At 53.2% G+C, this 23,601-nt stretch overlaps 2 protein-coding genes across 5 annotated transcripts in view; both read right to left on the bottom strand.

Moving 5' to 3' along the window:
* The window catches only part of NDC1 (NDC1 transmembrane nucleoporin), a 30,762-nt gene extending 30,269 nt beyond the window's left edge, over positions 1 to 493 (bottom strand). The window contains exon 1 of one of the 2 annotated variants that reach the window (XM_007505878.3): positions 203 to 493. In XM_007505878.3, the coding sequence (XP_007505940.2) occupies positions 203 to 322 (120 nt within the window). In that variant the 5' untranslated portion in view covers positions 323 to 493. The remainder of the gene's footprint in view (positions 1 to 202) is intronic. The other variant, XM_007505879.3, reaches the window with a different exon arrangement.
* Positions 494 to 4,318: 3,825 nt separating this feature from the next.
* Positions 4,319 to 21,020, bottom strand: YIPF1 (Yip1 domain family member 1). 3 transcript variants are annotated; one of them, XM_001380860.4, is made up of 10 exons: positions 20,730 to 21,020; positions 19,500 to 19,583; positions 19,107 to 19,270; positions 17,641 to 17,721; positions 12,750 to 12,837; positions 10,400 to 10,516; positions 10,048 to 10,214; positions 8,753 to 8,935; positions 7,779 to 7,902; positions 4,319 to 4,643 (listed from the first exon to the last, which is right to left on the bottom strand). In XM_001380860.4, the coding sequence occupies exons 2-9, from the start codon at positions 19,528 to 19,530 to the stop codon at positions 7,807 to 7,809; spliced, it is 927 nt and encodes a 308-aa protein (XP_001380897.1). In that variant the 5' UTR covers positions 19,531 to 19,583; positions 20,730 to 21,020; the 3' UTR covers positions 4,319 to 4,643; positions 7,779 to 7,806. The 3 variants fall into 3 exon arrangements, with proteins under 3 accessions (XP_001380897.1, XP_007505942.1, XP_056671080.1); XM_007505880.3 differs by having other exon boundaries at positions 17,641 to 17,724; positions 20,730 to 20,974; XM_056815102.1 differs by lacking the exon at positions 4,319 to 4,643 and having other exon boundaries at positions 6,783 to 7,902; positions 20,730 to 20,993.
* Positions 21,021 to 23,601: the final 2,581 nt, after the last annotated feature.

Below are 23,601 nucleotides of genomic sequence, written 5' to 3'. Positions count from 1 at the left end.
ATGGGGGAAGGGTGGAAGCAGAGAGAGAAAAAAGCTGAAGGGAAGCGGGGAGAAGACGGACAGACAGCCGATCGGCCCTTCCTAGAGCCCGCAATAGCCCTCAGGCAGTACCAAGTAAGCGAGCTCAGATGGTACCAAGGTCCGGGGCCGGGATCGCCCCCGCCCCCCACGTGCCCGCGCCCCGCGCCCCCCTATGGCTCACCCGACAGAGGAGGTCTCGCTCTGCGTTGGCCGGGCAGCGGGAGGACCCCAGGCCTGGAGCCGAGGGTGGCGGGGCTGCCGGGGGAGCCGGGGCGCTGACGGCGGCCGAGGCCGTGGCCATGGTGCCGGGAGGAGCAGCAGCAGCCGCGGCCGCTCGCTGCCCGCCCGCCACAGCCGTTCAAAGGAGGCCGGGCTGCGCGAGGACCCAGACGAGGACCCAAGCTGCCCGTGGCGCCGCCTGACTGGAGAAGAGGGGGGGGGCGGGGCCTGCCTCTCGCCTCCATCTCACGCTCCAGCAGCCGTGAAGCGGCATGCTGGGAGCTATAGTTCGCGCCGCCGCGTGAAGCCTGACGGGATTTGAAGTCCGCAACCGGCTAAAAGCAAGTGGAGAGAGGAAAGGGTAGTCTTAGAGCTGCCAGCTCGCGTTCGTATATTATGCATGCAGCACTTGGAACTTTAACTGAGCTGCTGAGAAGTGAAGTGCCTGAGGAGGGGAGATGCTTGCTGGGATTTGAAATTTACCTAAGGGAACACAATGCGCACTGGGACTTGAAGTTTCCTTGACGGAACGAAATGCGCGCCGGGACTTCTGAAGCACGAGGGATGGGCAGGCGAGCTAAAGGAGAAGCGGTCAATCCCACGCGCCCGTCGGACTTTGGGCCCAATGCACGCTGGGAGTTGGAGTTTCCCCGAATTGTAAGTGCAATTGACTAGGATTAGAAACACAATCTCATGCTCTTTCTTTCACCTCTTATTTCCTCTCTCCAGCCCTCCTTTTCTTCTTTTTTTTCTCACCCCACCCTTTCCTTTTTTCTCCTTTCCTCTTTCCTCTCTCTCCCTCTCCCTTTCTCTCTCCCCTCTATTCTCCACACCACCATACACTAAAAAGCACTTGCCCAGAGTCACACAGCACAATTACTGACAAGACCTGCAGAATCTTGAGTCTGACAAGTCCTGGATTCTTATCTCTGCTCTGAAGTGGTACACTTCACAAATTAGTTCAGTCACCTAGAATTTCAATTATTGGAACCGCAATTTATTAATAAAAGAGAGAACTAAAGAATCTACCAGCTGGGACAGAATTCCCTAACAGAAAACTGCGTGGGTTTTGACATTAAGGAACAGATTATATAGGATTACAAGATACAAGTTAATACAAGTTCTTATCTGGCAACAAACAAACTTTAACACAGGAATGTGGGGTCCAAGAGGAGGAGGCAACCCTTAGATTTATGAGTGGGCTGTTATCCAAGGAGTGTTTATCTTCATTTAGCCAAATGTTAGTTCGCTGACCCTTTAATATTCCTGAAATTCCTCTTTGTCTCTTGCCCCCCCCCCCAGCTAAATAGAAACCAGTTTGTTATCTGCATAAACAGCTTGATCTCCTGGGGGAGAGAAGCCAGATCTGTTTCCTAAAAATGCTGACAGGGGTCTATCTGCTTCTTTTAATTTTTCCATTTTTGGTCTTTTGGGGGCTACTCTTGCAGACCCCATTAACCTCATTCTCCTAGCCTCAGTTTCCACATCTCTAGGATCCTTAAGGATATCAGCCAGTCAACAAGGAATTGCTGTGTGTGGCAGGCACTGTGCTAAGTGCTAAAATATCGCAATTAGGAATCCTGTCATCCCCTCAGTCAATTCCAATCTGTAATAATATACATACCTGTTTCAGTATCCCACCCCCTCTCCAACTTGGCTCTAAATTCTCCAAGGGCAGGAATTGTCAGTCAGCTGCTGACCTTTGTTTTAGTTCCCAGCACAGGTTTATCTTTTTTAACTTTATTTTTTAGTGAATTCTACTTTTTTCATTACACATAGAAATAATTTTTGACTTTTTTCTGACATTTTGTAATTCATATTCGCTCCCTCTCTCCCTCTCCTCCCCAAGCTAAGTGGTCTATTACAATTTATATCAGTGCTTTCATGCAATATATATTTCCATATTCCCCATGTCATGACTGAAGACATATATCACATGTTCAAAACAAAATACTTGTGAAGGAAATAAAGTGGAAGATGGCCTGCTTTGATCTGCACTAAGACTTCTTTGGCTGTGGGGAGCATTTTCATCTTGGGTCCCTTTGTGGTTATCTTGGAGACTTGTTTTGATGATAATGGTTTAGTCCTTCACAATTGAACACTGTATAATATTTCTATTGCTGCAGTGTTCTCTTGGTTCTGCTCACTTTACTTTGCATAAGTTCATAGAAATTTTTCCAGGTTTTTCTGAACTCATCCTATTCACTGTTCTTTGTGGTTTGATAGTATTCCATTACTACCATATACCACAATTTGGACATCCATTCTCCAATCGATGGACACCCTCTCAATTTCCAATTCTTTGCCACTACAAAAAGAGCTGCTAAAAAGATTTTTGATCAAGTAAGTCCTTTTCCCCTATCTCTGAACTCTTTGGGATATAGACCCAGTAGTGATATTAGCACAGGGTTATCTTGACCATCAGATTTTCAGGAAATGAATAGGGTGAGAAAAGTTTTGCTCTAGATTGTAAAGTGGAAAGAGAACTGGAGATGGAATCTGAGCTTCAAATCCCAGCTCTCTGCTCCCTATTATCCTTAGAACAGTGGACAAGCCTCCAAACCAATCTGTGCCTCAGTTTCTTCATCTGTAAAGTGAGGTACCATAGATGGACTCTGTGATTGCTTCCAATTTTAATTCCACACTCTTATGATCCAGTGAAGGGAAGGCATCTTATTCCTCTAGAATATCACAATACCCAATGCATTTTGGATACTCAGGAAATACTGGTAAAACTTTGAGGTGAGGGGGGAGAACTGTCCAATGACTACAGAAGGGAAAAAGGGGGTTTTGTAACAAATTCAATTCTCAGTGGCTAAATCAAACTTTCCAGACCCTGGTACATACTAGGTGCTTAACAAGTGTTTTTTGTGCAGTTACATAGCACAGTGGATAGAGTGCCAGGCCTGGCATTGGGAAGGCCTGGGTTCAAATCTGGCCTCAAACTTTCTAGCTGTGTGACCCTGGACAATTCACTTAACTCCAATTACCTGGCCTTTACCTCTCTCTGTCTTAGAATTGATACTAAGACAGAAGATAAGGGTTGTTTTTTTTAATAGCTTTTGCCATTTTTGAGATTGATTTTCTGATCTCCTCCAACCTCACATTGCTCCTGCTCTCTGAAACCTAATGGCAGTGAAGGTGCTGCGGAGCCCATAGGCATAGTGGGGATGCTCCCCTTGCCTGGGGAGGAGGGGCTAGCCTTCCAGCAACCGGACTGTGTCTGTGGCTCCCCTCCAGACCCCCCAGGCCACCTGGCAGAATGAGCTACCCGAGCAGCAAGGCTATTAGGAAAGAGGGGGTATCCTTGGGCAGCCAGCCCCCGGCAATGGAACCAAAGGTTTTTAGAGCTTCACTCCACAGAATCAGGAAGGCCCTGATTATGGCCCTGGCCTCTGCCCTGCTCTGACCACATCTGAAATACCGTGTCCAGTTCTACAGCTGACTTTCAGAAGGACACAGATGAATTGGAGGGGGCCCAGAGGAGTGGCCACACTTGACCCTTTCCTCTCTGCGGCCCTAGAACAGATACTTGGTATTGATTCCAAGATAGAGGTAAGGGTTTTGTTTTTAATGTAGTTATTTATCTAATCCTTAATTACATGTAAGCAAAAATGCTGACCATTCTTTTATAAAACTTGAGTTCCAAGTTCTCTCCCTCAAGGAGTCAAGCAGTTTGATAGGCGTGATACATGGACGCTCATGCAAAACATTTCCATATTAGCCGTGTTGCAAAAGAGAACACAGACAAAAAATAAAACAAAAACGTAAAAACCAAGAATAATAAAGTAGAAAAAGTACACCTCAACGGGCAGCTACGTGGCTCAGTGGATTGAGAGCCAGGCCTGGTGGGGGGAGGGGAGGGTCCCGGGTTCGAATGTGACCTCAGATACTTCCTGGCTGTGTGACCGCAACTGCTCTGCCTTGGAGCCAATACTTAGTACTGATTTTGAAAAAACGGTTGGAGAAACAAACGGCGTCCAATCGGGGCAGTAGAGAGAGCCAGCACGGCCACCAGCCCGCCAGGCAGCAGCGGGCTCAGGGTCTTCAGGCCTCGCCCAAGAGAAAGGTCAGAGAGGGGAGTTCAGAGAGGTATTTATTGCACCACGGCTCGAGTCAGCGACAGCAATCCGGCCAGTCCCAGCCCTGCGGGGGCCCCTGGGAGCCCCCCGGGGGCCCCCCTCCTCCTGACAGGAGGCACTAAGAACTGCCGAGCTTCAGTCCAGGCGCCGTGGCGTGGCGGCATCTCCTCCGAAGGGGCGAAGGAGCGGCGTCCAGCCCGCCCGGCTGCGGCTGCCAGTGCTGGGCGGCACCCAGGGCTGAAGGGCCGGCGGGTCTCCAGGAGCCCGGAGTCCGCAGGCGCCCGTCCTGGTCTCCCTTAAATTAGAAACAAGACAGCAGACCTGCGAATGCAGAAGGGCGGGAAGAAAGCTCACTCCAGGGGCCCGGAACCCCAGGCATCAGCCTCCAAAACGGTTACGATCCCTCCCGCTTCCCAGATGAGAAAACCGAGTCCAGGCGACGGGAAGAGCCCAAGTCGGGCAGCTGCGAAGTGTCTGCCGGGGACCTGAACTCAGTCTTCTCATCGGTAAAATGGGGCCAGCAGGGCCCCTCCCGGGCTGTTGTGAGGAACCAAGGAGACAAAATGTACGGAAGAGCTTTAAAGCACGCCCAGGAAGCCGGCTGTGGCTCAGGCCCCGACTGCAGGCCCAGCAGCTTCCCAGCATTCTCCAGGCTCGTCTCCAAAGAGCCTTTTCTTACAGCCCAGCCACCTCTTGTGCTCCTCCGTTCCCCAAAGGATGCATTTGCACAGCCCCAGGGTCTGAGGGGGCCTGAGGGGGGCTCAGCCCTGGGGTCTGAGGGGGCCTGAGGGGGGCTCAGCCCTGGGGTCTGAGGGGGCCTGAGGGGGGCTCAGCCCTGGAGTCTGAGGGGGCCTGAGGGGGGCTCAGCCCTGGAGTCTGAGGGGGGCTCAGCCCTGGGGCCTGAGGGGGGCTCAACCCTGGAGTCTGAGGGGGGCTCAGCCCTGGAGTCTGAGGGGGGCTCAGCCCTGGGGCCTGAGGGGGCCTGAGGGGGGCTCAGCCCTGGAGTCTGAGGGGGCCTGAGGGGGGCTCAGCCCTGGAGTCTGAGGGGGGCTCAGCCCTGGGGCCTGAGGGGGGCTCAACCCTGGAGTCTGAGGGGGGCTCAGCCCTGGGGTCTGAGGGGGCCTGAGGGGGGCTCAGCCCTGGAGTCTGAGGGGGGCTCAGCCCTGGGGTCTGAGGGGGCCTGAGGGGGGCTCAGCCCTGGAGTCTGAGGGGGGCTCAGCCCTGGGGTCTGAGGGGGGCTCAGCCCTGGGGTCTGAGGGGGGCTCAGCCCTGGGGCCTGAGGGGGGGCTCAGCCCTGGAGTCTGAGGGGGGCTCAGCCCTGGGGCCTGAGGGGGCCTGAGGGGGGGCTCAGCCCTGGGGCCTGAGGGGGGCTCAGCCCTGGGGCCTGAGGGGGGGCTCAGCCCTGGGGTCTGAGGGGATCTGAATGGGCAGGACAGGGCGTGCTGCCCAGGAGAAGGGACCAAGGGGATGGACAGCAGAGCAGAAGCAGGAGGCGATGCTGCCCATGGAGACGACAGCTGTCGGGAAGCGAGCTGTGGGTGCCCAGAGAGAAACGGCTCACTTCCGCCCGCACATAATCCAAGGCGAATGGGCAAACAGCCCCCAACAGAGCAAGCTCCAAAGCAGGGGCCGAGGCCGCCTCCTCCCCTGGGCCTGCTCTCGGGCCGCCCCTTCACACATCTTGGAGCACTCCGGCTCCTTTTGTTCCTTTTGTCGCCCTTTACAAATGCTTTTGGGTGCTGAGAGGGCCACGGAGGGGCATCCCAGGGGAGACTCGGGGAGTGACGGTGACGCTCAAAACATTAAAAAGACAACCATAAAAATAACTTTAACAACTGGCGCCCAGGAAGGAGCCGCCCCGCTTCGGGGGGGGGTCCGGGGGCCGAACGAGCCAGGGCAGGCGTTTTCTCCCTTGTCCCGCGGGGGGGAGGAGGGAGGGGAGGGTTTCCCTCAGTAAGAAGTGCCTGCTGACCGACATCTCCTCTAACGCCGCGCCTCGCCTCCCCAGGCCGGCTCGGCGCCCCGCTCTAGGACGACCGTCCATGCGTGATGCCGATCTGGGCCGGCAGCAGGCAGAGATGGGGCTCAGACCCCGGAAGGAGGTGATGGGGGGGGGGGGGCGGAGTAGCCCTGGGCCATGACAGTCCATCTGGAGGCGGCCGTGAGTGGCTGGAGGGCCGCAGCCTTCTCCAGACACCCAGAGCCGGCACAGCACGGCCACTAACAGAAGGCTTCACGGTCTGTCAAGAGCTTTAACTCCTTTTTCCTTCTAAAATTTTATATGGGGGAGCAGCTACATGGCCCAGTGGATGGCGAGCCAGGAGGTCCTGGGTTCCAGTCTGGCCTCAGACACTTCCTGGCTGTGTGACCCTGGGCAAGTCACTTCACCCCATTGCCCGGCCCCTATCGCTCTTCTGCCCTGGAACTGATACACAGAACTGCCTCGCAGGAAGGAGAGGGTTTAAAGCCAACAACACCTTATTAACCTCTGTCTTTACCCGCCTAAGCTTCCTCTTGAAGCCCCCCAAACAACTATGTCACGTACAGGGGAAAAAAGGAGGAGAGAACCAGCAAATCGATGGGTCGTCGTGCTGAGAAAAACGTGCCGGTACTGGTCCCCCCAACCCCTTGTGGAGGAGCGGGGGGGGGGCTTCTCCGCCGGGCCCCTCCACCTTTGGGGCCCGCTTTGGGCTTCTGGACCCACGTTTTCTTTGGTCTTCACAACTACCTTCTATACTTCTTTTTAAAGAGGACGAAACGGAGGCTCAGAGAGGCCAAGCATGGACCGCGGTCAGAGGACTCACGAATGTCAGAAGCAGCCCAGGAACAGCTCAGATCTCTGCAGGAACTATCTAGTGGCTAGGGCGAGGAGGGACAGCCTGGGCAAAGGCACAGAGGCAGGAAATAGAGTGACTCGCCCAGAGAAGGTCCAAAGAAAGAAGCAGGGATGGCCGGAGCCAAGTTGTGAGGGACTCTAAGGGCCAAAAGGGAGCTTAATTTTATCCTGGGGTTTGCTCAGGGGCCTCTGAAGCAGATGAGGGAGTGGCCTGGACTGGGGCTCCGGGAACCCCTCCTCGGCCCTCTGGGGCCCTTGAGCAGCTGCACCGCAGGAGGACAGAGAAGGAAGAGGATGGAAGAGATGGTGTGAAGGGAGGACTCTGTCCGGCAACCCCATGGTGCCCGTATCAGGAAAGCTCTCGGCCCGCATGCAGGCGATGCTCCATAAATGCTCCATCCCTCCCTTCCTGAGAGCTAGGACCTCGGCCAAGGGAGTGGCCCCACACTAGAACCCGAGTCCCCCAAGACCAGAACTGAACCCTTCAGCTCCCCAGCCCCAATCAGCAGCAGCTCCACGTCCCAGTCATTCCTTCCTGAAGAAATAAGAGGGCTGGAGACGGGCCGAGGGATGCCAGGTTCCTAGTGGACCACAAGCTGTCTGGGCTCTCTGACACTTACGGTCCTCATCGCCCGGCCGGGAGCCTCTTCAAATGGCCTTGACCATGGTGGTTGCCTGCTTCAGAGGAGGAGCCGGGCTCAGGGTGGGAGCATAATCTAGCTCCGGGGCATCAAAGAAGTAGGCCTGCAAAGGAGGAGGCTTCCTTGGTACAGCTCGCAATGACGATTGGAAGAAGAATCAGAGGCCGCTGGAGGGCCGGCCGGCCGGCAGTCAGAACAACAGAGATCAACTCTGTGCTCGATACTGGCTAGCTGCGTGGCCCTGGGAAAGCCTCTTAACCTTGTCTGCCTCAGTTTCCCCATCTGTAAAATGGGGCTGATAACCGTGCCTGCCTCCCAGAGTGGTTACGGGGAGCAAAGGAGAGGCTCTACCAGTGGGCGCCGTCACTGTAATTATCATCTATAAAGCGCTCTCCTCAGATTCCCTCCCTGAGCACAGGCTCCCCTGAACCCCAAACCCAGCCCAGGTGGAGACCCAGCTCGGGGATCCCCAGGCCTGGGGCCTCCCTGGGCCGAAGCCACCCAGAGCACAAGCGGAGCCAGGATTCAAACCCGGGTCTCCCTCTGCCAAATCTAGCCTTCCCCCGCGGCGCCGCACAGCCCGACGAGACCGCGGTCGTCTGGATTTGTTTCCCGGGCAGGCAGGCAGGAGGGCAGGAGGGCAGGCAGGAGGGCGTGGGCCCGGCCTTCGCCGTCTCTCGCTGCCCGTGTCCGGCACGTCGGCCCCCATCAGGACGTGCCCGACACAGGGCCGCCTGGCCTCTCTCTGCAGCCCTCCCAGGACGGGCACCACCGAGAAGCCGAGGGTTAGAGAGGAGGCAGGCCCTGGGCCAAAAGACGCCCAGGCTCAAGGCCGGCTCCCCCATCCAGCTCGGGCGGGAGCCTACGGCTGGATGCTGCTCCCTCTGGACCCTCGCGGCTCTCCAGAGGATGCTGATGCCTGGTAACCACGGCGACAGCGGGGGAGCCCTTACCAAGCAGCCCACAGACAGCAGCGTGTGCAGCAGGACGATGGTCACAATGGTGGCAACGGCAACCCTCCGGTTATCGTCCCGGACCGCCGGCCAGAACGTCATCACCAGGACCGAGCCCGAGAGGCCGAGGGCGACCATGACCAGCACCCAGCGCACGGCCTTCTGGGGGATGATCCACAGGATCTAGAGACAGAGACCCAGAGATACAGAGAGAGGCGGAGGGAGGGGGACAGAGAGGAGACACAGAGAGGGGGAGGGAGGCCCTCAGAGGGCCTGCTGGGGGTCTCCTGGGCAGCAAAAGCAAACGCTGGCGCCCGCCAGACGGCGCCACCGCCCGAGACTCTGTCAGGCTCATTTTCTCCTCCAGAAACACAAGTTCCCTCCCGTCTCGAGCTTAAGGAAACCTTTTCAGGGGTTCCGGGAGCCCGGAGAGGGGACAAACCTTCCCTCTTCACTTCACTAACCCCAATTGCAAGGAAGCACTTCCTTCAACTTTTCAAAAGTCAGCTTTGGGGTCCGCTAGACGGCCCAGTGAAGAGCCAGGCCCCAATTCTGGCTGGGTGACCCTGGGCGGGTCGCGTGAGCCTCACTGCGTTCGCACTCATAGCCAGTACTGATTCTAAGGAGCAAAGTCAGAGGGTTTTGGGGGGGGAGAGACAGTAACGTCGACGAGGTGCAATCTGCAAGAGAAGAGGACGTTTCCGCACAGGGAGTTCTCCACCGTGAGGACGTCAGCCAATAGCGGGCCGGATCCCCTCAAAGGGCGTCCCAGGGGCGTCCAGAGGACGATTATCAACGTTAGGGGGCTCTGCTGGCCTGCCCTTCCCGTGGCCAGCACAGGGTGGAGACGCCCCTCGATGCCCCGAGGCCAGCACTGTGGCTCCATGGGCCCGGCCCCCCGAGACAAGGGGGCTATCGGGGCTGCTCGAGGGGCAGCAGTGGGCTGGGCCTCCCAATTCGGATAGGCCCTAGCTGTGGGGAACAAAGAACCACAGGCACTGACCTGGATAATGGAGTTGGGAAAACCCGAGTTCAAATCTGGCCTCAGACCCTTAGTAGGGCTGCCTGCCTCCATTCCTCATCTTAACACGAGGCAGCCTCGAGGGTCTCATTCAGCTCTAACTCTGGGACTCTGGGAAGTGCCTTGCCCAGAGTCACACAAGGAGGAGGAGGCAGAGGCAGGATCGGAACCCGGGTCTTCCCGAGTCCCCTCCCAGCACTCTGTCCCCAGGCTCCTCTGCTCATGTCCCGAATCCACTTCCCAAGGAGGGCTGCCAGCGGGCAGCCTGACTCACCGCCGTGGGGATGTAGACGAAGAGCGAGTAGCCATAGACACACACGATCTCCAGGAACGAGTAGGAGACGATGCTCATCACTTTGCTGTTTCTCCACAGGAGGAAGCCCCAGAGCCCGAGAGGGACCAGCCAGGCGTAGGCGTAGATGGCTGTGGCCGCGATGGACACTGGGGAGACACGCAGCCGTGTGACCGACGACGCCCAGAGCAGGCCGGCCAGGCCCAGCTCGCCGCGAGGCCTCGTCCCGCCTCTCCCACCGTCCCCTGGTCGCCCCCGCCGGGCTCTGCCAGGCGCCCATCCCTCCCTCACCGCCCCGGGGACGCCACCACCGAGACCGAGCAGGCCGGCCGACCTTTCCGGAACTCGGGCACATAATGGAAAGTCTTGTCGCCCAGGTGGATGAGGAAGTTGGAGAAGTTCCCGCTGATGGCGATGGCAAAGACGAGGGTGGCGCAGATCCAGAAGGGCCCTGAGAAGGAGAAAGGGCAGCAGGACTGAGCGCCAGCCGCCTCGGTCAGCCTCGAAGGCACACAGCTCCAGGCCTCCCACTCCAGCCCGCTGGGCGGCGGGTGCCCTGGGCTCTGCCCCAGCGCCCAGGGATCCCGGCCTGGTTCAGACAATGACCCAAATGGTTTCCCTTCCCCTGGGTTCTTCCTCCACAGCGTCTCCCTGTCCGCACCACGCCGAGCCAGTCCCAGCCAGCAGAGGACCGCAGACACTGGGCCCCAGAGGCAGAAGGGACCCCCGGGATCCCTGAGCTAGCCAGGCGTCCTGGGGCCTTCCTGGCTGCAAGGCAGGCTCTGACAGGGCCAAGAGCCTGAGGACACAATGCGAGAAGGAACAACAGCCTGCGGCCTCACAGATGCCAGAGGCAGCCCCTCGGCCAGGCCTGGGAGGAAGCCGAGTGGGGGCCCACGAGGGGGGGGGCTCTGAGGAATGAAGACGAGGTAACACGGCCCCCCCCCCCCGTTCTGCCCCCTGGGGCCAGGCGTAAAAATTAGATGTCTATCTCCAATGATAAAAGTATCATCAGTTAGGAGGCTTATTAAAGCTCACTAGAGATGGAGGAACGAAGAGGGCCCAAAGGAAAAGCCACGTGCCCATGGCTGGTTAGCCACTTCAGCCATCCCCCCTCACCACCATCACTGCGGATTCTGCATCCTGCAAGAAGAGAGGGCGAGGGAGGCGCTACTGCCCGCTGAGTACCAATCGTGTGATCTCGCCAAGGTGGAGGCACGGGAGAGATCATAGGGAATTCTGGGAAATACCAAGGACGGCTGGGGTTCAAAATCTCCCTGTATGCACAGGCCCAGCACAGCCCCTCCGCCACAAGACAGGCCTCTGGGCACCTGAAGAAGCTCTCGGGCCCAGGCTTGGGAGAAGGATAAGCCTCGCTCCGTTGGCCCCAGAGGACAGAACACACAACACCTGGGAAAAGCTGGAAAGAGGCATCTGAGAAGAATATTGGGAAACCCTTCCAAAGAGCAAGAGCGGGCTCAGCTGGTAGTGAGCTCCCCATCACTCAAGGTCTTCATGAAGGAATGTTGCAGAAGGACTGTGTTCAAGTCCAAGCTGCCTTTCAGCTCTGAATTCCTCTCTTCTGCCTTAACCAGGCCTGGGATGTTCTCCTCCCCCTCCTGGCTTTCCTGGCTTTGAGACTTGACTCCACTCTCACCTCACGCAGGAGGCCTTTCCGAGGCCCCCTCCCTGGATGCCGTCCCTCGGCAGCTCGAAGGGGCCCTGTTCTTTACTCCCGTCTCCCTCGTTAGCACGTAAGCGCCTCCCCGAAAGCAGTAAAAGGGCTTCGCAGCCTTTCTCTGTATGCCCATCGTTAGCACAGCACCAGGTGTAAAGCAGGCACTAAGGACCGAGAGCTGGCCACGTCACTCCCCAGCTCCAGAGCCTCCTAGGGCTCCCCGTCAGCCACAGGATGGAATGCAAGTCCTTCAGCTGGCACCTGGGCTTCTCCAAACTGCATTCTGCCCAGAGCTTTGCTTCCCTTCTCCCCACCAGGCCGGAGCTCCTCAAGCACAGGGCCTGGCCCTGCTAGGTGTCTAGTGAACACGCCTGCTGGGCTGGCCGGCGGGATCCTTCCCTCCCTTTGAGGTGCTGAAGGCAGGATGCCACTGCCTCTCCCCCCGAGCCTTCCCAGGCTCCCCAGCCCGGGGAGACCCCTCCTTGCCTCGTCCACAAGACTCCCTGCCCCAATTCAAATCCGAAGGCGCTTGGGAACAGGAGAGTCTTAGACACAGCCCAGGGCCTGGGGACTAAAATGACTTGTCCAAGGTGGCGCAGTCACGACCTGAGCCTAGGGCTCCCCGACTTCCCAGGGGGCTCTCTATCCACCCACCTTTCACGGCTTTGTGGCCTGAATACCAGAAACCATTTAAGCTGCTGTAGACAGAGGCCAAAACATCCATTCGTTGAAAAATGGGATGCTGTTGTTTCACACAAGGAGAAACCGAGTGGCTGTCCCAGGTCTGGCCCCCGACGTCTGCCTCAGGCACCTCAAGCCCTAGCCGTGGGCCCTCCACACCACAGCAGCCGTGACCGGGGGTCAGAATGGTGCCTTTTTCCTGTTTCCCGCTCCAGGACCACCCGAGACTGGCTCCATAGCAGTGGCCAGCCCCCTCCTGGGCTTCTCTCACGCCCTCCCTGCACCACCCACAGGACGGAAACACGTGTGGCCGCACAGCACCCACCGTAGAGATCTGGATTGCTCCGGATATACAGCCTGACGAAGTTCCGCCCAGGGATGGGCAACATGGAGCCTTTTATCCTGTCGAAGACCTGAAACAAGACGCCGGAGGTCAGAGATCAGAGATCAGAGGTGGCCCAAGCAGGCCGTCTGCCCGCGAGCCCTCCTTCACCTCTTTGCACCCTCGGGGCCTGGCCCACAAGGAGGCAGTTAAGAAATGCTAGTTGGCCGACTGGCGATGGCGTGGAAACGCCTCGGGGTGAAGGTTTCTTTCAGATGGGCTCAAGGAGTCACTGACCTTCCAAGGGAAGATCCAAGTGCGAATGCTCGCCAGGGGCCGAGGCACCGGGACGGGGTCGGCAGACGTACTAAGATCACCTCAAACAAAGGTCATGCCAGCCAGGCGATTCTATTCAACGTCCAAGCTGGGAAGAATGAGGCCGGCGGCAGCCCTACGTGGGGCTCCTTCTCAGGAGAACGCAAGCTCCTCTGGGCCTGAGGCCCGCTTCTCCAGGGCGTTTGCACGGCCCAGAACCAGATGAAAAGGAGCCGAGAGTGACAAGATGGCCAGGGGCTGCCATCCCGAGTCACCTGCCAACAAAGCAGGAACTTGGAAGCCAAGCAGGAGTAGCTATAAAAGTGCAAACTGCCTAAACGAGCCCCGTGGCCACCCAACGTGAACGCGGCCAACCAGAAAGGAAGGGCCCGCAGCACGGATAACCACCAGCAAAGCCTTTCCCTGGGATCTGGCTGCACTTCCTTTAAGAGGATCATTCCTTTGTTTTAAAAATGTATTTGGCTTTCATCAAAGTCATTAGTATCCGTATAAAAACAATGTAGGAGCAGCAGCGTCCATCGTTGCTATGAGGACGGCATTAACTACAGCAACCACAGCACTAATTCCATTCAGAACCAAGATTTTCTACAAGACGGTGTCTCTCACTCGTCTGAATTGTGGCACACACAGCAAAGTCCTGACTTCGCTTTTCAGGATCCATTGGAAACTGAAAGACGCCGTATTTGGTTAGGAAAAGAGGTGGAAGCTTTCCGCACTGGGATGACTTATCCATGTCATGTCAGTCAAACTGGGTATTGTATTACACCTTTGAAATGTGATGACATCTCTCATGGATGGCGATCCGTAGTACAGCACATTAAAGGTGCTTGGGGACATCATCGCAGCACTTTGCAGCAAGAAGGGAATACGTGAGACCAAATTATATATGAACAAGAAGCGGTAAAAATTGCATCCAAATGGGAAGCAACTTTAGCTTCCACGGATCCTAGTAACTGGTTTGGCAGAATCAATTTAGCAAACATCGGCAATATTACAATCTCTATTATTTTGGTTATTGGTTTAATCCTACTTTGCAGGAAAGGTTGGAGAAATAAGGCTTCTATCAGAAATATGCAGCCAGAAGTGGCGCGGCCTCGTCATTCTCGTCGTTTATTGCCTGATGACATTGAACTACAGTCACTCAGAACGTGATGTTTGAGAACATGATAGTACCTTTTAAGAGTTACATTAATTGGGGGGTGGGGGGGAGGAAAAGAAAATGATCTATGTCTTTAACGAATAATGCTTGGAAATGATCAAATAAAATATACTTAAAAAATAAATAAATAAAATAAAAAGCAGAAAAAAAAGAGTTACATTAATGTTGTGGAAAGTTTGTTACATGCTAATATAGTTGATATGCTTGCTCCATGAATACTGACCGTCTAATATTAGGCATGGAGATGCATCCTATCACGATATGGATTAATTGACACATTGCCACCTGGCACAAAAAAAATATTTATTCTTATTTTTAATTTGGCGTACTTTTCCTTTATTTTCTTTTTGCTGAGTACTTTTTATTATTCATTTTCCTTTCTTTTTTCACAACTTTGGTAATATTTGAAGTACATTGTAAGTACTAGTAAGGCTCTAATCCTGAACTACAAATTTGAACTTTTATTTTCGTACATTCCCAAAAGCTTGAGACAGTAGGAACATGACAGCATTTGTTAAACTTCCTGGGACTATTCTAAGTTATTGTGTCTGATTGCATAAGAAGGGATTGCGATGGATACCTCACACTTGGCCAGACAGCCTGAGCCACAGACAGATGTATATTCCATAGGGGATGGATATAATATATTGGTTGATAAGGTGGGAGGTAAAAGGACGCAGTGTTTTGACACCCTCATTCACAGGTCGGCCTGGTAGCAAAGGTCCAACCCTATATCTGTGTGGCAGGCATCTTGGCTTCTGTATCCCTAAGACTATGCATGATCAGAACCAGGGAAAGAAAAGAATTCCCTCTCATCTCACGATATTGTCCTTTTCTTTAACTATTAACGGTCTGACAACTTCTTATAGTCCTGGCTGTACATGGGTAAGATGATATATTAAAGCACCTGTCCTATGGACTATGGGACTGATATCACATTAATTCAGGATCACCAAAGAGCGAAGATCATTTTATTATTATTTTTTAGTATTATTGGTCTTTGATAGAACTTTTTTACCTTTGATTTTGCTAAGTGGATATGAAGATCATTCTTTCTGCTCATTTTTACAGCACTGTTACTAAGATAATTTTTACTTTTATTATTAATCCTACATAATTTTTATATTTAATTTTTGCTATTTGACTTGGAATTAGTTTTGAGTTATTAATTTTGCTACACTCACTGCCATTTTCATTTTTGATTGAGTTTATAATTTTTTATTTTTTAACATAATACACTCTTGCTTTAATTTTGAAACAAAAAGGGGGATATGTAGCATACCAGGCATGTTAGCAACTGGAAAGTATGCTTGATATATTGATATTGTATCCTGTATATGCATTTACCAAACGCATGGTCAGATCACTTGATGTTCATTGTATGGAAAGGGACAGTCCGAAGCACTACCAAAGGATGGGCAAATTCTTGGGCTGGGCCTTGACAGCCATGCCTTGGCTGGGAGTACATTCATCTGCAAAGCTCTGGTTGGATTAATCTCCTCCTCTTTGATCTTGTCATTGTCAATTCAACCAATGTTAAGACCTATGCCATGTAAAGTATTCGTTGATCTCCTCCCAATCCACAGGGCTAAAACCTCCAATAAATACTGGGGAACAAGTGTGAATTCCCTCTTCCCTCCTCTTCCACTCTTACTTCCCTGTATCTTCCAAATGCTCTGTCCTAGCTTTTCCTGCTGATCCTCTCGACGCTGTCACCCCAATGCCTCCTACTAATGCTCAGACTCTCTTGTCTATAGGAGGCATTAAGGAGTTGTGACTCCCCATGTATTCTCTTTCTTAGCGATGCTGTCACCCCAATGCCTCCTACTAATGCTCAGACTCTCTTGTCTATAGGAGGCATTAAGGAGTTGTGACTCCCCATGTATTCTCTTTCTTAGCGATGCTGTCACCCCAATGCCTCCTACTAATGCTCAGACTCTCTTGTCTATAGGAGGCATTAAGGAGTTGTGACTCCCCATGTATTCTCTTTCTTAGCGATGCTGTCACCCCAATGCTTCCTACTAATACTCAGACTCTCTTGTCTATAGGAGGCATTAAGGAATTGGTACTCCCCACTTGTTTTCTTATTCCTCATATTTCCTCGGAGTTCACATCACTCCCCTTATCTTCTAACTTGCTGTCTTTGAGTCTTTATTATTCTCCCATTTCCTTAGTCTCCCTTCTCCATCTCAGGTTATTACCCACAGATAATATAGGACTCCCATGGGGGGTCGCTATATACTCCAATTTTCAAAAGTATGTTTGAATTTCACTGCAGTGGATCAGACTGAGTCAAATCATGGCAGAATCGTAGAATGCTAAGACTCAAGCCTGGTCATTTCTAGGAAAAGTATGCTAGCTTGGTGTTGAAAGCAGGGGTGTGCTGGTAAATATTTAACAGTTTTCAAGAATAAAAATATTGTATGTGTGACAAATTTTAAAGTTTAATCTGAGGAGGGCAGCTGGGTGGCTCAGTGGATTGAGAGCCAGGCCCAGAGATGAGAAGTCCTGGGTTCAAATCTGACCTCTGATACTTCCTGTGTGATCCTGGGCAAGTCACTCTACATGCTATGGTACTATCCAAAATTAAAGTGAATAAAGTGAGGTCAAAATCCCATTCCTGCTATTTACTGCACTAATGTTATGTCATCTTTACTGGAAAGTAAGAGCCCATGGGCCCCTGACCCTTTTACAACCCTGTGGCATGAGCTCTTGGATGTGGGGAGACCTAGAAACGACCCACGACATGGCCATAATCTGACATCTCTCAGGAGAACTCAGAGTGGGGACAAAAGGAGTAAAGAAACAAAGAGATCCCCGGACTGAATCCAGGCCACAGAAGCAGCCTCCTGGGCCACAGGTGGCACAGAACAACCCTCAGAGGTCATCGGTAACATATCATTTCCCCCAAGTTAGAGAGGAGGAATTGGAACCTTGGACAAGGCTGACGACAGTCACATGGTGAGTGGGAGTGGGAACCACGTGTGCGCAGGGTCCAATTCCAGTAAAGTCTAAATCAGGAGTTCTTTTCTTGGGGTTCACAAATCCCCAAAAAGGTCTAGGAAGAGGGCAGGGAGTCTGTGAAGCTGGAGGGGGGAAAATGTCACTGTTACTTCCACTGACTTCTAACTGAAACGTGGCATTTTCCTTCAATGATTTGCAAACATTCCTCCAAGAAGGGTCCCTGGGCGTCACCAGATTGCCTATCAAAGGGCCCAGGGTCCAAGCAAAGGCAAGCACTCACTCATCTGAAATTTGGAAATGGTTTTCCCTCTCTTCAGACAGTAAACTGCTCCCAAGAGCACTCTCCTGACCCCCTCCTGTGCCCACACGGACACTGGCTGGGCCATTCTCCCAACACAGACACAGACACACGAGAGTTGAGACCAGGGCACAAACCTGGTAGGTGTCCACATCGAAGAATGTCTGGTAGTATTCAAATGTCCAGAACGGGGAGCTTTTCTTCTGTCCTGCCAGGAGCTGCTGGGGAGAGACAGGCACACCCCATGAATGCCCACCCAGGGCTGGGACCCTTTCACCATGTTTGCTGAATCATCCAGATGGGAAGAAATAGCTGTTCTCGTACTGGGGGTGGCCCACACTGGGCAAACCTCCCCCTCTCCCCGCTGTTCTCTTAGTGTTTCATCCATTCTGCCAGCCTTTAACAAGGTGCCAGGCCCTGGGCTGGGTACGGGGCAGACTTGACCAGCTCTGCTCTGAGGGAGCCTCCACCTTACTAAAGTGACTGAGCCCCTCTCCTTGGATCCACTCCTCTTTTATGACCAAAGGTCAGCCTGAGGGGGAAGTAGTGAGCTCCCCCTCATGAGATGTCTTCAGGATGAGGCCTGATATTGTGTTCTTAGGGCCACTGAAAAGGGGATTCCTAGTCAGGAACAGGCTGGACTCAATAGTTCCTACAGTAAGGATAATTCAATATTTTAAAAACTCCAACAGGGCAACTAAGAGGCTCAGTGGATGGAGAGCCAGGCCTGGGTTCAAATTTGGCCTCAGACACTTCCTAGCTGTGTGACCCTGGGCAAGTCACTTAACCCCCATTGCCTGGCACTTCTGGCTCTTCTACCTTGGAGCCAATACAGCGATCCCTCACCTATGGTGGCAGTTACATTACATTCCAGGGACCCCCACAATAAGTGAAAATCTGTGAAGTTGAGGCGTTATATTTATTTTATTCTTTATATATCTTTTAAGGCTTTATAAACCTTCCCACTCTCTTCTTAACCTGCAGTCACAGAGCCAGTCAGAGCCCAGGAGAGGGGCCTCAGCGCTGGGGTTGGTCGCCTTTCATTCCATCAGCCAATAGTAGGCCGCAATAAGTGTCACTCCACAATACAGAATTAGATTCTTTTTTTAAACCCACAATACAGCGAAGCACAATAAGTGAACCGCCATATAGTGAGGGACGACAATACCCAGGATGGATTCTAAGAGGGAAGGGAAGGGCTTTAAAAACAAAAACAAAGAAAACCTTCCAATTTAAATGCCAATTGTCAGGGACACACATGGTGAAGAAGTATGGCCTCACTTTCTCTCTCACTTTCTCTCTCTCTCTCTCTCTTTCTTTCTTTCTTTCTTTCTTTCAACTCTTACCTTCTATCTTAGTCTCAATTCTAAGCCAGGAGAGAGGTAAGAGAGTTAAGGCAATAGGGGTTAAGGGACTTACCCAAGGTCATACAGCTAAGAAGTATCTGAGGTCAAATTTGAACCCAGAACCTCCCAACTCCAAGCCTGGTGCTCTATCCCCTGAGCCACCCAGCTGCCCCCTGGCCTTGCTTTCATGAAGGATCTTGCCAAAATGCTGCCCCTTCTGCCCCGCCCCAACATTGCCTAAGGGCAGGCTTGTTCACCTCTGTTTTATCAGAGTCGCTGTTGCCCAGGAGTTCTTCATCCTCCTCCCTCCCAGCACCTCTTGGGAGGCCTCTTGAGGCTGGCGGCTTCTGGCCGGGATCCTCGATGGTCACCGTGGTGTCATCGCCAGGCACTGGCAGCAGGTTGGCTGAATCGCCAAATTCTGCAGATGAGAACCCCAAGAAAGAAAGGGGGGCACGTAAACTCTAGACGTGGAATCCCCAAAGGGGGATCATTTTTATTTAAAATGTCTAGTTATTTAACTTCCACTCTATATTTTTAAATGAAACGCCACAACCCTGAAAGCCTGCGGGGATATAAGCCGGGCCCCTCGGGGCTCCCTCTGCCAAAGGCAGGGGCTGTTAGGCTGGGTCCCAAGGGAAGGGCCTCACCTGCAAATTTTAGGTCATCCACGGTGGCCATTCATCCGGCGGCGGCAGGCCCAGTTACGGAAGGAGAGGCGCAGCCGGGGTGGTCTAGAGGAAGGAAAACGGGGGAAACTCCAGAAAATCAGTGAGAAGTGCTGCCACCGGGAGGTCCTGGAGGTTTAGAAGCTGCCTTGTGCCCATTTCCCTGGAGAAGAAACTGAGGCTCCGCGAGGGCATCACCCGCCTTTAGCTAATAGCTGCTCCTCGGCCAGGCCCCAAACCGGCTGCATTTCTGTTGAGGAATTTCCGGGGCCCTTTGTAAGGCGGGCCTCGGCTCCCCCCCATTCCTGCCGGTCACAGGGTGCCCCGGTGCCTCAGTCTGACCTCCTGGGCTACGTTCTTCCTATCTCCAAGCAGGAGGACTCCCAAGGCCCGCCGAAGGGATCATCAGCTCCCCCACATGCCCCGGCCCCGCCCCCTTCGACACCTGCTATCAGGAGGGAGAGAGAGGCAGGGAAGGAGCCAAACAGCCCCTGCTAAGGTCTAGGCCAAATGCAAAAGCAATGACGGTCCCTGGCCACCAGGAGGCGACATTCCAAAGCGGAGACAGCAGCGCAGACTGACGTGTCCCAGCCAGGGCCAATGGCTAAGCCCGGCTCCCAGCTCCGAACGGAAGGGGGCGGGGTGGCCTATCGGAGAGCCGCAGCGAGAGCAGTGCGGGCCAAGCTGTCCCAGCAGCGGGCCAGAGCCAACAAGGAAAGGCGGACCACAGCTCAAATGACCACTAAGCCCCCAGCAAACTGCATTACAATTTACGGGTTTCCTGGGTAATCCTAAAGGAGACGAGAAGGAGGAGGGGCTCGGCGAGCTTCATCCTAAATCCAGGGAAAAGGGGGGGGGGTGCGTGGTGCGCCAGGTCACACGCTCAGATAAGGAAGGGGGCTCAGGGACCCTCTAGTGTAGAGTATAGGTCAACCCGCTTTTTCTTACAGATGGGGAAACTGAGGCACGGGGAGGGGAACTGACGTAGCCCGAAGACAGGATAGAGGTTGGAAACCTGAGCCTCGGACCCCACTTCTAGACCACGTAGTCCGAAGGCCCACCCCCAAGTCCAATCCTCAACTGACCCCTCAAGGGAAAGTCCGAGAGAGTTGGGAAAGTGGTCGTGGCATTCAAGGCCCTGAGAAGCGCAGAGGGGGAAGGCCTGGCAGCGGGGGGAATGGGGGCGGGGCGTGATGGAACCCCCATTCTTACCTGCGCCAACTCGGCTTCTGGCAGGACGGGACGAGGCTAGGTAGGGGGGCGGGGGGCCCTGAGCGGGGTGGGGAAATCTTCAGCTTTGTCCGCTCTGCCTCCTCCTCTTCCTCGGCACACGCAGCGTGGCGCGGGGCGGGGCAAGGGTAGAGCCCTGTCTTACCCAGCTCTGCCGCCACCGCACCCATCACGCTCTTAAAGAGACAGAAGTCTTGGCCCGCAGAACGCTGTGTAGGCCTGTGAAAGTAGGGATCTTCTTTCCCCGCCCCTTCCGAGGCCCGTCATCTTAAAGAAACAGGAACCTTGGCCAAGGAGGATCCTGGGGACTCCTTCCAGCCCCGCCTCTTGGAAGACCCGACCTCTTAAAGAGGGCGCACCCCCCCCCCCCGCCGAGGATTGGACGACCGGAGACGCCCTCCTGACCCACCCTTCGGAAGAACCGGGGTCTTAAAGAGACAGGAGTTAATGTTCCAATTTTGCCACATGCCCTCCAACGTTTATTACTTTCTTTGCTGTCATGTTAGCCAATCTGCTAGGTGTGATGTGATACATCATAGGTGTTTTGATTTGCATTTCTCTGATCATAAGAGATTTTTGTCATGTGTTTATTGATAGTTTTGATTTCTTTATCTGAAAATTGCCTATTTATGTCTCTTGCCCATTTATCAATTGGGGAATGGCTTGATTTTTTTTGTACAACTGGTTTAGCTCCTTATAAATTTGAGCGATTAGACCTTTGTCAGAGGTTTTTGTAATGAAGATTGTTTCCCAATTTGTTGCTTCCCTTCTAATTGTGATCGCATTGGTTTTGTTTGTACAAAAACGTTTTAATTTGATGTAGTCAAAATTATTTATTTTACATTTTGTGACTCTTTCTAAATCTTTCTTGGTTTTAAAATCTTTCCCTTCCCAAAGGCGTGACATGTATACTATTTTGTGTTCACCTAATTTACTTATAGTTTTCCTTCTTAATGTTCAAGTCATTCATCCATTCTGAGTTTATCTGGTGTAGGGCGTGAGATGTTGATCCAAACCTAATCTCTCCCACACTGTTTTACTATTTACTGTTTGCTGGTGGAGTTGTAAATTGATCCAGCCATTCTGGAAGGCAATTTGGAACTATGCCCAAAGGGTGCTAAAAGACTGTCTGCCCTTTGATCCAGCCATAGCACTACTGGGCTGGTACCCCAAAGAGATCATAAGGTAAAAGACTTGTATAAGAATATTCATAGCTGCGCTCTTTGTGGTGACCAAAAATTGGAAAATGAGGGGATGCCCATCAGTTGGGGAATGGCTGGGCAAATTGTGGTATATGTTGGTGATGGAATACTATTGTGCTCAAAGGAATGATGAACTGGAGGGATTCCATGTGAACTGGAACGACCTCCAGGAACTGAATCAGAATGAGAGGAGCAGCCAGGAGAACATTGTACACAGAGACGGGACACATTGTAGCACAGTCGAATGTAATGGACTTCTCCATTAGTGGCAATGCAGTGATCCAGAACAATCCTGAGGGACTTGGGAGAAAGAGCACTATCCACATCCAGAGGAAGAACTGTGGGAGCAGAAACACAGAAGAAAAACAGCTGCTTGGTCACATGGGTCGATGGGGATAGTGTAGACTAAACGATCACCCTGGTGCAAATATGAATAATATGAAAATGGGTCTTGATCAATGACATGTGTAAAACCCAGTGGAACTGTGCGTCAGATAGGGAAAGGGGGTGGAGGGAGGGGAGGGAAAGAACATGAGTCTTGTAACCATGGAAAAATACTCCAAATCATCTAATCAAATAAAATTTAAAAAGAGACAGAGACAGATAGACAGACAGGAGCTCTCCGGTCTGACATTCTCCTCATCTCGCCCCGCCCCGTAGGCGAACCAGAACTCCACTTCCGCAAGCAATGGCAGATCCGGGAGACTGGAGGCTAGGCCTCTTAAAGAGACTGGGTAGGGCGAGACGGGGGACGCCCTCTGCCTCCGCCCCTCGCTAGGCCCCGCCCGGGCTTGAAAGGGGCGAAGGAGGAGGAGCAGAGGGTTTTCGGAGCACGTAGTGGGCTTTGAATGCCGCCCCTTCGCCATAGGTTGTAAGGAACCTCGGAGAACCCTCCCCTCGTCCCACCCCATCCATTTGACCAAAGGGGAAAACGTGGCCCCGAGAGGGTTCGTGACTTCCCTGCGATTCCAGAGGTCTGACCCCCCGAATCCGAATCCATCGTATCTCCGCCTTGCCAGGGTCCAGTCGTGCCAAAGTGACTTTGAGCCTCAGTATCCCCAGCGGCCACGTACTGTTTGGCCGAGATGAACCCCAAGGTTCCCCGCTACGGGATTACGTTTTGATCTCCTACCTCGGAGCTTTTGCTGCCTCTCTCCCCACCAGAATCTGAAGGCATCCCGGACCAAGTAAGGAAAGGTGGAGTAAGATAGCCACCTAACAGCCAGCCTTTGCAAGGCAGACATCTTCCCACTAGCCCTGTACTGTTATGATCACCTTTGTTTTACAGGAAAGGAAACTGAGGCAGTGGCTTGTCCAGCTTAAGCAAGCATCTGCAGCAGAATTTGAACTCTTTTTTTTTTTTTCTGTATCCATTGCACCACCAAAGCGTAGAATGTCCCCCCAAAAAGTATTCCATTATCTCTGCCCCTGCCCTACCCCCACCTAGGCTGACTCCCATAGCACAAAAAAAGGCAAATCCTGAACGAAACCTGGACTTTGACCATTGTGCTGAACCAGACCAGGAAGACTTGAGTTCTAAGTGCTGCCGCAGATACTTCCTGTCCCTTTTAGGATTCTGGGCAAATAAATCACTGCCTCATTTTCCTTAAATGCAAACAGGGGTAATAATAGCCATCTACTGCCCAGGGCTG

The sequence above is a fragment of the Monodelphis domestica genome, chromosome 2 (assembly GCF_027887165.1).
Source record: "Monodelphis domestica isolate mMonDom1 chromosome 2, mMonDom1.pri, whole genome shotgun sequence".
Taxonomy (NCBI): Eukaryota; Metazoa; Chordata; class Mammalia; order Didelphimorphia; family Didelphidae; genus Monodelphis; species Monodelphis domestica.
Note: the sequence above shows the minus strand (reverse complement) of the source record. Positions and strands in the feature narration are given on the sequence as shown.